Source organism: Cnephaeus nilssonii, assembly GCF_951640355.1.
Source record: "Cnephaeus nilssonii genome assembly, chromosome: 11".
Taxonomy (NCBI): Eukaryota; Metazoa; Chordata; class Mammalia; order Chiroptera; family Vespertilionidae; genus Cnephaeus; species Cnephaeus nilssonii.
Genome location: NC_137082.1, coordinates 83,785,875 through 83,799,350, shown reverse-complemented (window position 1 = coordinate 83,799,350; position 13,476 = coordinate 83,785,875). Strand labels below are relative to the sequence as shown.

General features: G+C 37.5%; 1 protein-coding gene across 2 annotated transcripts in view; it reads left to right on the top strand.

The window, feature by feature from the left end:
* The window catches only part of DYM (dymeclin), a 238,356-nt gene that overhangs the window by 94,874 nt on the left and 130,006 nt on the right, over positions 1-13,476 (top strand). For both annotated transcript variants that reach the window (XM_079784585.1, XM_079784586.1), the window contains exon 9: positions 13,073-13,255. In XM_079784585.1, the coding sequence (XP_079640711.1) occupies positions 13,073-13,255 (183 nt within the window). The remainder of the gene's footprint in view (positions 1-13,072; positions 13,256-13,476) is intronic.

Genomic DNA, 13,476 nt, shown 5'->3' with positions numbered 1-13,476 from the left:
TACATTATCAGACCTCTACAAATTGACATTTTCCAAAGGATAAGATAAATGAAAACTGTAAAGTAATTACAATTTTAACAAATATTTTTATAAGACAAAAATTAATAATAATCATCTGGATGAGTTTTTAAGTGCCTTGCTAATCACCATGGCTTCATAAAGTCATCATTTAATGTCCCGGGAAACAGTATATATTTGGAACCATGTTTATTGTTAGTAATAGTGGGTATAACTCTGTATTTTCAGAGCGTCTTGGTGATGGGTGGAAGGCAGTTTTCTTCAGAGATCTGATTACTGTTGCTTTGTTTTGAGCTTACAGGATGGCCAATGAAGAGCCCACTCAGGTAGAAGAAAGGAAAGCCCTGCTGCATTTTGTCTTATTTGCTTGTACTTCAATTTTTTATATATATTTTCTCTATCTGTGATTTGTTTGCCAGAAAGTTTAAAAAGTTTTATGGTTCCATTCTTTTTAAAATAGATTTTTATGAGAGTCAGTTTAATTAAACTTAGGTAATACATTAAGCACAGCAAACCACAGGATGTCTCATTATGTTGAAAGAGAAGGCGTGAATGCCTCTGTCACTCCTGTCCTGGGCGTGACCTCGCTCTTCTCAGAATACCTTTTACTGGCATGACATATAATTTCCTGATAGAGGGGCTGAATGCTGGTACCAGTGCCAGTCTGGATAGCCCATGTTGGAAGCTGTTGTTAGTGTGTGTTTATTAACTGCTCATTGAATTGAATGCTTTGGGAATATTTTTTCAATTTCATGAATATCTTTAGGCCATTCCATTCTATTGTAGTCACTTTTATTTGCATGTCCCAAATTTACTTTCTGTAAATTTTGTTTGCAGATCATTTATGTCTTACAAACCTTCTGGAATCATTAATTTGGAATCTCCCTTTCCCAAAATTTATGTATGTCCTCTCGTTTCAAAGATTCTAGTTTCTGCCTGGCTGGCATGGCTCAGTGGTTGAGCATCGACCTATGAACCAGGAGGTCATGGTTCAATTCCTAGTCAGGGCATGTGCCCAGATTGTGGGCTCGATCTCCAATGGAAGTCGTATAGGAGGCAGCTAATCAATGATTCTCTCTCATCATTGTTTCTATTTCTCCCTCTCCCTTCCTCTCTGAAATCAATTAAAAATATATATTTAAAATAAACAAAAAAGATTCTAGATTCCTAGTGTCCTCAGCTCCCACCTTCTTGGGTTTTGACGATCGATGACACTGTTATTGCTGCCTTTCAGGCCTGGAACACCATTCTCCATCACTAAGGCTTTCTTCTTGGGATTATCAGTAACATTGAAGTGGTCAGAGTTTTGGGAAGAAACTCTTTCCATCTTTCCTTGAGTGTCACTTTCAACAAGGGCGTAGTAGTTACTCACAGATTCTTTTATCTGTGGCCATCTAGCATGGAGCCAGTTTTTAATTCCCAGAAAAGTAACAGTTGGAAATGTATATGGAAAAAATGACTGTTCCTGAAGGTAGTAATAAATCTATACTACATACTTGATTACATCTGCAGTTATTTGATTTATATTTACTTCTTCACAAGTGGAATTTCAATGCTAATGTAGGCAATTTGTCTAAGATCTTTCTAGTAGAAACTTTAATTTGTGGATTCTAAATTAATTGTTTTTCGTTACTGGTGTTGTTAAAGTTAATAAGTTTATTCTTTGTTTTTGAGTGCTTGGGTGTTTGTAGTAGCAACAAAAATTTTAGACAAAAAGGCTCTGTCATTTTCACATGGGTGGCTTATTACATTGTTGGATTTCTTCTGCTAAAGAAGGAATAACTGATTATATCTGGTTAAAGCTTGTTGAAAGTTACTTATATTTCTCTTCCATCATCAACACACATACCTAAATTTTATGTTTTGTTGAGGTTACCTCATCACCAGCAAAGAGAGGAGTGGTCAGAGTGCTGAGGGGTTAGAGACCATGTATCAAGGAGGAACGTTGTAGGGACAGGGCTTATTTCATTTGAGTAGGAGGACTCCTGTGGAGGTATATACACTGCCAGATACTTAGAACTGCCATATAGGACTTATTTTCCTGTAGGGCAGTATTTCTCCAACTTAACCACACCCATGCAGCCATCATGATTTTGTCTTATACCAGTACTAGAGGCCCGATGCATGAAAATTCATGCAAGAATAGGCCTTCCTTCTCCTGGCTGCCGGCACCAGCTTCCCTCTGGTACCCGGGACCCGGGCTGGCTTCCCTCCGGCCCTGGCTTTGTCAGGAAGGACATCCGGAATGATGTCCGGTCTAATTAGCATATTACCCTTTTACTATTATAGATAGCTTGAATTCCAGTATACTTCTCTTTTCCAAAATTGTAAGCATAATTACTCTACCTTTATAGTAAGTGGTAAACCCTTGGAAATTGTGAGATCGAAGTGCTAGTTATATATTTTTCTAATACACATAATTATTGAAGGTTTTAAAAAGGATAGTGCATAACCACCCCTCACTTCGTTAGTGGTCCGTGCATGATTTTGAGAACCACTGCTTTCGAGGCTGACATTGGGACAGATGGGATGAAGTGATCTGGTGTCTGTCCTAGAGTTCTCAGTGCCCCTTTCTTATTTTATGGATCATAGTTAATTTGCCTAATGTTTTTGTGTGTGGGTATGAGATGGGATTACCTCTGAAGATAATAGGTTTCTTATTCATTTTTCCCTTTATGCTTTTACACTTTAATATAGTGCTTGATTCATTTTAGGTTGTCATAAATGTTTGTTTTAGGGATGTGGGAATCTATAAAGTTTTACTGAGACAGATAAATTCTGTTAACTTTCATTGATTTTTCTTTTTGAAAACAGATAGCTTCATAAAATACTAAATTATTTCAGTGGGTTTTTTCAAATTTTCTTTAACAGTTTTATTTTCTATTCTTAATGGAACAAAATTTTTAAAAAGTTCCATATGGCTTATATTATGCCAGTTTATAAATCAGACATCCTGACAGATTTCAAACTACAGAGGTGGATAAAATTTCTTATACTGTACTATGAATTTTTAAAACATTTTTCTTTGTTCTTTTATGATGTATTTTTTTTCTCTTTTTTGAGATGCTTAAAAAAGCATTCCTTTTGGGACACAGGATGGGGGTAGTAATATCATGTTGTTTTGTGTTAGGAAAATTGAATTTGACTCAGAACTGTTTTAGGAACTTGCAGTCATCAGATATTTTGAGAGTGCTTTAAATGTAAACACATGTAAAACAGTGAATCTGTTAGTGACCCCCCAACCCCCTCCGTTTGCTAGCACTATAGTGTGACTGGCCATTCAAGGGTGTGTATGTTACTGTTTTACATTTTATTTATTTATTTATTTGCTGTTTTACATTCATTTTAAAATAACAAAAATAATTACTAGATATTACATTTTCTTTTTCTTTAGATATACTTTTATTGATTACACAGAGAAAGGAAGAGGCAGAGAGAGATAGAAACATCCATGATGAGAGAGAATCATGGATTGGCTGCCTCCTGCTAGTCCCCCACTGGGTATCAAGCCCACAGCCCGGCATGTGCCCTTGACTGGAATCAAACCTGGGACCTTTCAGTTCGCAGGCCGATGCTCTATCCACTGAGCCAAACCGGCTAGGGCACGTTTTCTTAACACATCAGTTGATTACACACAAAAAGAGGTACTTGAGGACTCTGCCCTTTAATAAAGATACAACATCAAATGTGATGCTCCTTCATTACACCAACATTTTAATATATTTATTTTAACAAATACTGTTCTCAGGATATCTTGTGAACTTTTAAAAAAAAATTTTAGGTTTCTTTTACTACATTCTCATTTTAGAAATCAAATCACCTTTAATTCCAGTAATCAAAGATAATTGCTTTGAGCAATATGGTATATACCTAGCATCATAATCATCTTAAAAAAGGGATGCATACTGTTTTTTCTCTTCTTTTTTAAAATTTGTTTTTGTTGATTTCAGAGAGAGGAAGGGAGAGGGAGAGAAGGATAGAAATATGAATGATGAGAGAGAATCATCAGTCAGCTGACTCTTGCACGCCCCCTCCCCCGACCAGTGATTGAGCCCGCAACCTGGGCATGTACCCCGACTGGGAATCGAACCATGACCTTCTGGTTGGGCTATTTTTTTTTTTCTTACTGGTAAACGTTTTTATTTAAGTGTAATATACAGAAGAGTCAGATCAAGTAATTCCAGCACACCAGAAACCCTTATAACGCATTCTTCTCATCACTCTCCCTTCCCACTATCCAACTTCTAGCACCATGGATGAACTTCATATAAATGGAATTATATGTTAGGCATTCTTTTGTGTCTTTCTTCTTTTGCTTATTTGTGAAAGTCATCCATGTTTTTGCATGAAGAATAGTTTGTACATTTTTATTATTATATATTATTACATTTTAAGACTAACCCATTTTTTATTTATCCTTTATGGTGTAATATATATTTGATTTATTTCCAACATTTTTGGCTATTAAAATAATGCTGCTATGTACATTCTTGTGCATGTCTTTGCATACATGTAAGCACTTTGTTGGGTGTAATAACTAGTGGATTTGCTCTATCCTAGATGTGAATCATTCAACTATTCTAATTATAATTATCCTGTTTCCCAAAGTATTTGCATCAATTTATACTCCCACTAGAGTATATGAGAGTTATGTTGTTCCACATCTGTGCCAACATTATATTGGAGAGAGGTAGGGTGGAGTCAAGTTTATTGAGTTCACCTTTTGTGGGATACAGTTCTCTTCATGTTAATAAGTAATACAGTCATATAATAACCACCATAATCCAGATATTAAACAATTCCATCACTACAAAAAGTTCCCTTGTGTCCCTTTGTAGTCATACCCTAACAACTGGCCATCCTACACCTACCACTTAACATCAATAATCCATTCATGAAAATTAGACATTCTACTAAGAAATGCTAATCTGGAACCTATTTACGGTTGTTTTAAGTTTTAAAAATTATAATGTATACAATGACACAAAATACTCAGCTGGTTTTCCTCAAAGCACATTGAAAGCCTTTATTTAAGTAACAAACTAATATGTTCTACATAAAATGCTTAAAACATGGTTTCTTGATCAAATAATTATTTTTAACAAATAGTTGTTTTGTAAATATTCTCTTCCATTCTAGCCATTTTTTTCTCTCACTCATTTTACTCCCTTTGCCAGAGTCCTCTTTTAACACCTTTTCAAATTCTGCCTCTAATGTATAACACTTAACAGAATTGAGGGCTCATTGTGAAAGGTCTTATGGAAGCACATTTGGTATGTGTGCCCAGTGGTAGAGAATGGCTCACTCTGGGCATGACACTATTATGCTCTCTTAGTACCAACAACATCCAAGACATACATCTAGTCCTAGCCAGTTTTGCTCAGTGGGTAGAGCATCAGCCTGCAGACTGAAGGGTCCCAGGTTCGATTCCGGTCAAGGGCACATGCCTGGGTTGTGGGCTTAATCCCCAGGAGGCAGCCAATCAGTGATTCTCTCTCATCATTGATATCTCTCTCTCTCTCTCTCTCTCTCTCTCTCTCTCTCTCTCTCCCTTCCTCTCTGAAATCAATAAAAATATTTTTTTAAAAAAGACATCTACTTTTTTTTTTTTTCCAATCCTCACCTGAGGATATTTTCTTTCATTGATTTCCATAGTGGAAGGGAAGAAGAGAGAAACATCAACGTGAGAGAGACATATTGATCAGTTGCCTCCCAAACAAGCCCCAAGTAATTTGCATATTTCTAATGCTTGTGATGCACATTGCCAGATTGTCCTTCATAAATATTGTACCCATTTGCAGTCCAGCCCTAGGTTCTGAAAATACTGTACCTGTCTTCTAGTACCCTCATTAAAGTATAATTTATAATATAGGGTTAAAGCCACTTTTGACACCTATGTTTAGAACTTTAAAAATAAAATGCTTTTCCTTTAATTAGCAAATGTAAAATTTATATTTATTTATAGACTGTAAAATTGTCAAATATGAAATTTGTATTATTTATTATATGCTTTGGTAAGTGAAGTAAATAAATAAAGGAACAAATTAAGTTTGTAAGTTGGATCCCTCCAAGGAATATAAAATATGAAAAGATGTAACTCTTTCCCATCAAGGAGTTCCCAGGAAGACTTGTGCGAATCCTATATAATAAAGAGCTAATATGCTAATTAGACCGAACAGCAGAATGATTGTCCAGAAGACCTTCCGGACGCAGCTGGAGCTGCGAGGGCTGGCCAAGGCTGCGAGGGCTGGGTGAGGCTGCAAGGGGCTGCGAGGGCTGAGCCCCTTGCACGAATTTCGTGTATGGGGCCTCTAGTGTAACATAAGTCCATTCAAAGTCACACAGTGTTAGGTTAGTGCTAGAGAGATGTAACCAAAGTGCTGTGAGAGCAGAGAGGAGAGAATAGTTATTTTTTGCTTTATATACATGATTTTTATTAGGATTTATTAGGATGAACGGATGTAATTTGGACCTTGAAGGATTTTCCAAGTAAGGAAGAAAGTAAAAAAGAGAAGTGAAATAAAATTTTAAAAAGGGAGGAAGTGGAATGGCATCTTTGGTTGACTTGTAAACCTATAAAAAAAGTCCATAAACCAGTGGTCAGTTCTATTCATTGATAGATTTCTAAACGTGTCTTCCTTCAAGGATGATCATGACATTTAGGTAACATTCTCCTCCCCTCCAACTTATTGCAGTTTACTTACTTACTAGAGGCCCCGTGCACGAAATTCTCCCACGGGGGGGGGGGGGGTGTCCCTCAGCCCAGCCTGCACCCTCTCCAATCTGGGACCCCTTGAGGGATGTCCGACTGCCCATTTAAACGGGCAGTCGGATATCCCTCTCACAATCCAGGACTGCTGGCTCCCAACTGCTTGCCTGCCTGCCTTCCTGATTGCCCCTAAACACTTCTGCCTGCCAGCCTGATCACCCCCTAACCCAGTGATGGTGAACCTATGACACGCGTGTCAGCACTGACATGCGTAGCCATTTCTGATGACACGCGTAGCCATTTCTGATGACACGCGGCCGCTGAGGCGGCCACATGCTGAGGATGAAACATTTGCTGCTCCTGAGGATGAAACATTTGCGAAATAATGTTTTTTCCTCAAAGTGACACACTACCCGAGTTATGCTCAGTTTTTTGGCGAAGTTTGACACACCAAGCTCAAAAGGTTGCCCATCACTGCCCTAACCACTCCGCTGCCAGCCTGATTGATGCCTAACTGCTCCCCTGCCAGCCCAACTGCCCACTGTGGCAATCAGCTACCTGGTCCCAATACCATGCTTCTCCCTTTGTTCCTTTTTATTAATAAACGCCCTAGGATTTAAAGCTGGGCGTAGCGGAGGTACAGTCAATTTGCATGTTTCTCTTTTACTATCTAGGATTTGTCTCTGCCCTCCCCTGCCAGCCTCATCACCCCTAACTGCTTTCCCCTGCTGGTCTGGTCCCCCCCAACTGCCCTCCCCTGCAGGCCTGGGTCCCCCCAGACTGCCCTCCCCTGCAGGCCTGGCCCCCCCCAACTGCCCTTCCCTGCAGGCTTGATCGCTCCCAACTGCCCTCCCTTGCAGGCCTGGTCCCTCCCAACTGCCCTCCCCTGCTGGCCATCTTGTGGCAGCCATCTTGTGTCCACATGGTGGCAGCCATCTTTGACCACATGGGGGCAGCCATCTTGTGTGTTGGAGTGACAGTCAATTTGCTTATTACTCTTTTCTTACGGGCAGTCGGACATCCCTCTCACAATCCAAGACTGCTGGCTCCCAACTGCTCGCCTGCCTGCCTTCCTGATTGCCCCTAACCGCTTTTGCCTGCCAGCCTGATAGCCCCCTAACCACTCCCCTGCTGGCCCGATTGATGCCTAACTGCTCCCCTGCTGGCATGATCGTCCACAACTGCCCTCCCCTGCCAGCCCAATCGCCTCCAACTGCCCTCCCCTGCTGGCCCGATCGCCCCCACTGCGATCGGGCCTGAGGGAACTGGGGCACTCCGGCTAGATGAGGCAGGGCTGAGGGGACTGGGGGACTCTGGCTGGATGAGGTGGTGCTGAGGGGTCTAGGGGACTCCGGCTGGATGAGGCAGGGCTGAGGGGACTGGGTGCCACAATCTTGTGACTATGGGCGCCACCATCTTGTGAGGGCGTGGCAGTCAATTAGCACATTTCCTCCTCTTTATTGGCTGTGGGTGCCACCATCTTATGGGGGTGTGATGGTCAATTAGCATATTCCATCTTTATTAGATAGGATTTTATAATTTGTGTTTTGTAATGTAATCATTAGATATAAGAAATCCATTCTAGTTTGGCAAGTAGCAGGTTTAGTAATATGAAAAAACAATTTCATTGTCTTAATAAAATGGTGTTTATTTTTAGTTCAATATTTTGTAGAACAAGAGTTCCTTTTTTCCTCAATAATTATTTGTATTGATGCTTTAGTTGTCATATTTTATATCTTCCTCACATTTTTATTGTTAAGGTTAAATAATCTTGAGTTGGTACTTTAAAAAATTGAATCATCAACACCAGATTTGTTCTTTTAGTTAATTTCAATACTTTTTAGTTTTTAGTTAGGTGAATTTTATTTTAAGATTTTATTTGGAGGACCTGAGGAATACAATTTAAAAACTTTGGTTACCATCCTTAATTTGTTTTTTAGAGCAGAAAAAAATATACTGTAACTTTCCCTTATTTTTCTGGTGGAGAGATTTTTTTTATTTTTTTCCAACAGGAAAATGCAATTCCACTAAGATTCTTGGGTCACAGATCAGAGGCTTGGATCAGCAAAAAGAAATGAGCCTTTGGAATAACTCTGGTCCAATATTATGGGCCAGTTTAAACTACAATGTAGGCAATGGCAGGCTGCCTCCTTTCTCCCTATAAGGAAAGGCAACATAGCAATAATATTTACCAGAGAAAGGAAGGAGGGCTATGTTTGTGGGTGGGCTGGGGGGATAGCTTCTCAATAAAATGTTATTTTGTCTGGTATTATAAGCAGCTTCTCAGCCCTCTTGGAAAAACTGGAAGGAAAAAAAAAAGGAGAGTGAAGTTGTGCTAAAAGAGAATCAGAATCTTGTTTGTGAAATTTGTCCAGTGGTAGTCAACTCTTATTTCTCCTAGTAATGAAGATGCACAGCTATGAAGAGGATTAAAAACCCCATTTTGTGATTATTTTTGTTACAGATTGAACTTTCTAATTGTGTTTTTCTTTGCTTACAATCGTGGAATGCCCAGTGGTGGATCTGGGGTAGACAATTACGGAGCTTACTCTGAGTGGAAGGAAGTGACTGGAAGTTTTTTTAAATGAAGATAAACAAGAAATCAGTCTCAAAGCAGCATATCTCCCAGGCACCTGTAGGTGCATTTACTTGCATAGATGTGTATATTAACAATTAAAAAAACTCAAATGGGGCGTATTACATATATTTATATTTTGTGATTTGCCTGAGGTTTTTTCCATATTTTACATAATTATGTACTAATTGGATCTGTATTCAATTAATTTTATTTTACTTTTTTTTTTTTAATCCTCAGGGATGTTTTATTCATTTTAGAGAGAGGAAGGGAGAGTGAGAGAGAGACATCAATGTGAGAGAGAAACATGATCGGTTGCCTCCTGTCTGCACCAGGACTGGGGATTGAACCCACCCCGTATACAGGAGAATGCTCCAACCAACTGAGCCATAACCAGCCAGAGCTATTTTACATTTATTTTTAAGGAGCTAAATGAAATTAATATATTCTTATTGCAAAATATTTAACTATACAAATAAAGCAAAAGTCCTTGAATTTCATGCCAGAGGTAATTTCTCTTATCAGTATGATGTACACTTGGTTCTTCCTGTTTTGTTTTGTTTTGTTTTGAAATATATTTTTATTGATTTTTTACAGAGAGGAAGGGAGAAGGACAGAGAGAAACATTGATGAGAGAGAAACATCGATCAGCTGCCTCCTGCACACCCCCTACTGGGGATGTGCCCAAAACATGTCCTTGACCAGAATCGAACCTGGGACCCTTCAGTCCACAGGCGGACGCTCTATCCACTGAGCCAAACTGGTTAGGGCATGTTCTTCCTGTTTTTAAAACACACACACAGTATGATTTTAGTGAGTGATTTAAAAATTATTAACCTCAATTTTTCTGCAACTTTCTTCTTTTTACTTAACAATATACCTTAGTGATATTTCCTGGTTAATACATAGATATCTACCTCTTTATATTGTATTCCATAGTGTGGATTAACCATAGCTCTTGGTGAACAACCCACATTGTTTTTATTATCTGACAGTTATAAACAAGTTACAGTAACTATTCCTGTACTTAAATCTTTGTGTACCTGTTCAAGTATTCTCTAGTATAAGAAACAAAATTGCTGGGTTGATGGGGATGTGCATTTTTTTTTTTTTTTATGAGAACTGCCAAACATCTTCCAAAATTTCTGTACTACTTTGACCTCTCACTATTGGTAGTTTTCTATACCTTTAACAACACTGGGTGTTATAAGTCTTCTAAAATTTTCTGTTCTCATGGATGATCTCATTGTCTTATTAATGAACTCATTTCCTATTTTTATTGCTTTAGACTTTTATTACCTATTTTTATTTTGGATTGTTAGTTTTCTTATTGATTTGCAGGAAGTCTTTAAAAAAATAAATATTCTTTTCTGTTTATATGTTACAAATGTTTTCTTCTCTATTTTTGTTTATAATATAATTCATTACAAAGCATTTAATTCTTAAGTAGTTAAATTTTTATTCTTTATATCTTCTTGAATTTTGTAACTTGCATAAGAAAAAGGCTTTCTCAACTCAAGGTTTATACACATACTTCTGTAGTTAAATACTGGGGAGGCTGGCCAATGTTGCTCAGTAGCTGAGCTTTGACCCATGAACCAAGAGGTTGCTGGTTCGATTCCCAGTCAGGGCACATGCCCGGGTTGCAGGCTTGATCCCCCAGTAGGGGGGGTGCAGGAGGCAGCCGATGGATGTTTCTTATCATTGGTGCTTCTATCTCTCCATTCTTCTGCCTTCCTCTCTCTCTAAAAAAATCAGTAAAAACATTTCAAAATATATATTGAGGCAATGATTAAATTCTATTGTCCCAAAGACAGTTGTAGAATTTTTTTTACTGATTTAGAATATTATCTGTATCATAAGCTTAATTCTCAAACACATGTAGTGCTGTTCTGAACTCATTTCCACTGAATTATTTGTCTACTCTCCTGTCAAAAATCATACTTGTAAATGACTATAGCTTTATAAAAATTTTGCTATTTGACCAGGAGCATTCCTTACTAAGTTAGTCCTTCTCAAAAATTTTTTTCTTATGTATTTTCATACCCAGCAGTATTTTATTTATACCGTATTACAAAATATTACATGAATTCCTCTTGATATTTTGATCGTAGTTATACTGAATTTTAGATTAACTTGAGGGAAGTTTTACATTATTGAGTTTTTTGTCTGGAAATATGTTGTACCTTTATACTAATTCAGGTCTCATATGACCTTTAGTCGAGTTCTGTGGTTGTCTGTTTAAAGGTTTCCCACATTTCTTTTGCGTTTATTCTTGAATATTTTATTGGATTTGTTGCTGTTGTGATTGGACTTGCTAATTATTGCTCATTTATAGAAAGACTTTTGATTTTTTCATAAGTTGATTTTTTGGGGTCATAGAATGGTACCAAAATCTATTCTAATAGTGTCAGTTGAGTCTCTTGATGTTCTAGAACATCTCTGTCCAGTAGAAATATAATGTGAACCATAGATGCAAACCACATATGTAATTCTAAATTTTCCAAAAGTCATATTAAAAAACAGTAAAAAGAAAAAGACAAAATTTACTTTAACAATACACTTTAATGCAAAATTTCCGAAATATTATCATTTCAACATGTAATCAATATTTAAAAATTAGTGAAAGATTTTTACTTTTTTTTTTTTGTATTGAGTCTTTGGAACTCCGTGTGTATTTTAATACTTAAAGCACAATGCGGTTTAGACTATATAGCCACATTTCAAGTTCCCAGAACAGCCCACAGTGGCTACTGTATTGACTAGTGCACAGATTGCTTGTAACAAATTAAGGTTTTTCCTTTTTTTTTTCCCCTTGTCTTTGTTTTTCTTTGCTTAATATCTTTTGCTTAGTGGTCCAGTAGTACAGTATGGATGTTGGTGATATTAATGGAATTAAAATTGTTTGGCCACTGTGAATTTCTGATTAGGTAGACAAACCAAGAGTTTTTTTTCCTTTTCTAGTTGTTAAGAATTCTCTTTCATTAAATTAAGAATAGGTTTTAAGTTTAATTTTTAAAAATTGGCATCTCTTGAGATGACCGTCTTTTCTTTTCTTCCATCTTTTTTAAATGAAGAGAAACAAAGTTATAAGTTTGTTTGTTTTTTAATGGTGAACCATTCTTGCATTTCAGAGACAAAACCTTCTTGACCATGATGTATTTATTCTTTTTAACAAATTTTTCTACAAAATTTTATCTCCTTTTGTTTGATTTAGGCTATCTCGCTTAGGGTTTTATATATATAGATGAGAATTATCTGTACTTTGAGGTTTTGTTAGAATTATTTGTTATAATAGCTGGACATGGTTTGTTTTTAGGGTTAGCTCTTTGAGTCCATTTTTCACTCTTCTAAGATTATTTGCCAATTCAGACTTTTGTCTCTTTGGTCAATTTTGGTATTTTGTATTTTCCTGGATATTTTAATATTTTGCTTAGGTTTTCAGATATATGTGTATAAGGTCGTACATGAAATTTTCTTATAAATGTGAATATGTTTGGGTATATAAAGAAAAATATGGAGAGATATATTAGAAACTTAATGATGGTTATCTGTGGGAAGTGGCAGTGGAATAGGGAATGATACAGTCTTTAAAAACCTTATATCCTTGGGCAATGTGGGAATTTTCAAATAATGGACTTGTTTTACTTTCATTATAGAAAAAAGAGAGTGTTATTTCAACCTTTTAAAAATGAAAAAGTATGGATTGTTGCTCAGAAATATAGTCACTCACCTGTCTCAGCACATCTGACCCGTGTTTTCTCCTCAAGCTGGACTCTGGACTGTCTTCACCCTGGGCGGCGTGGGCAGCAAAGCGGCCAGCTCACCGGCGCTGGCTTCCCCGCTGGCCAACCAGAGCCTCCTGCTCCTGCTGGTGCTGGCCAACCTGACAGATGCTGCAGATGCACCAAACCCCTACAGACAGGCCATTATGTCCTTCAAGAATACACAAGGTTTGTGGGGTCTTCTCTGAGTATTCTTCCTCATGAGGAAAGAGGGTGTTGTTAACCCCATATTGTTTATTGCCTTATAGTTGTGGAGATGACGGTCCAGTATAATTTCATATTGATTACTGATGAGAATAGATTAGATTTTCCTGCCTGTATTCTCAGAAAAGTCAGGTAAATCTTAGATGAGGGCTGTGCTTCCTTATATGCGTTTAAATTTGCATTTC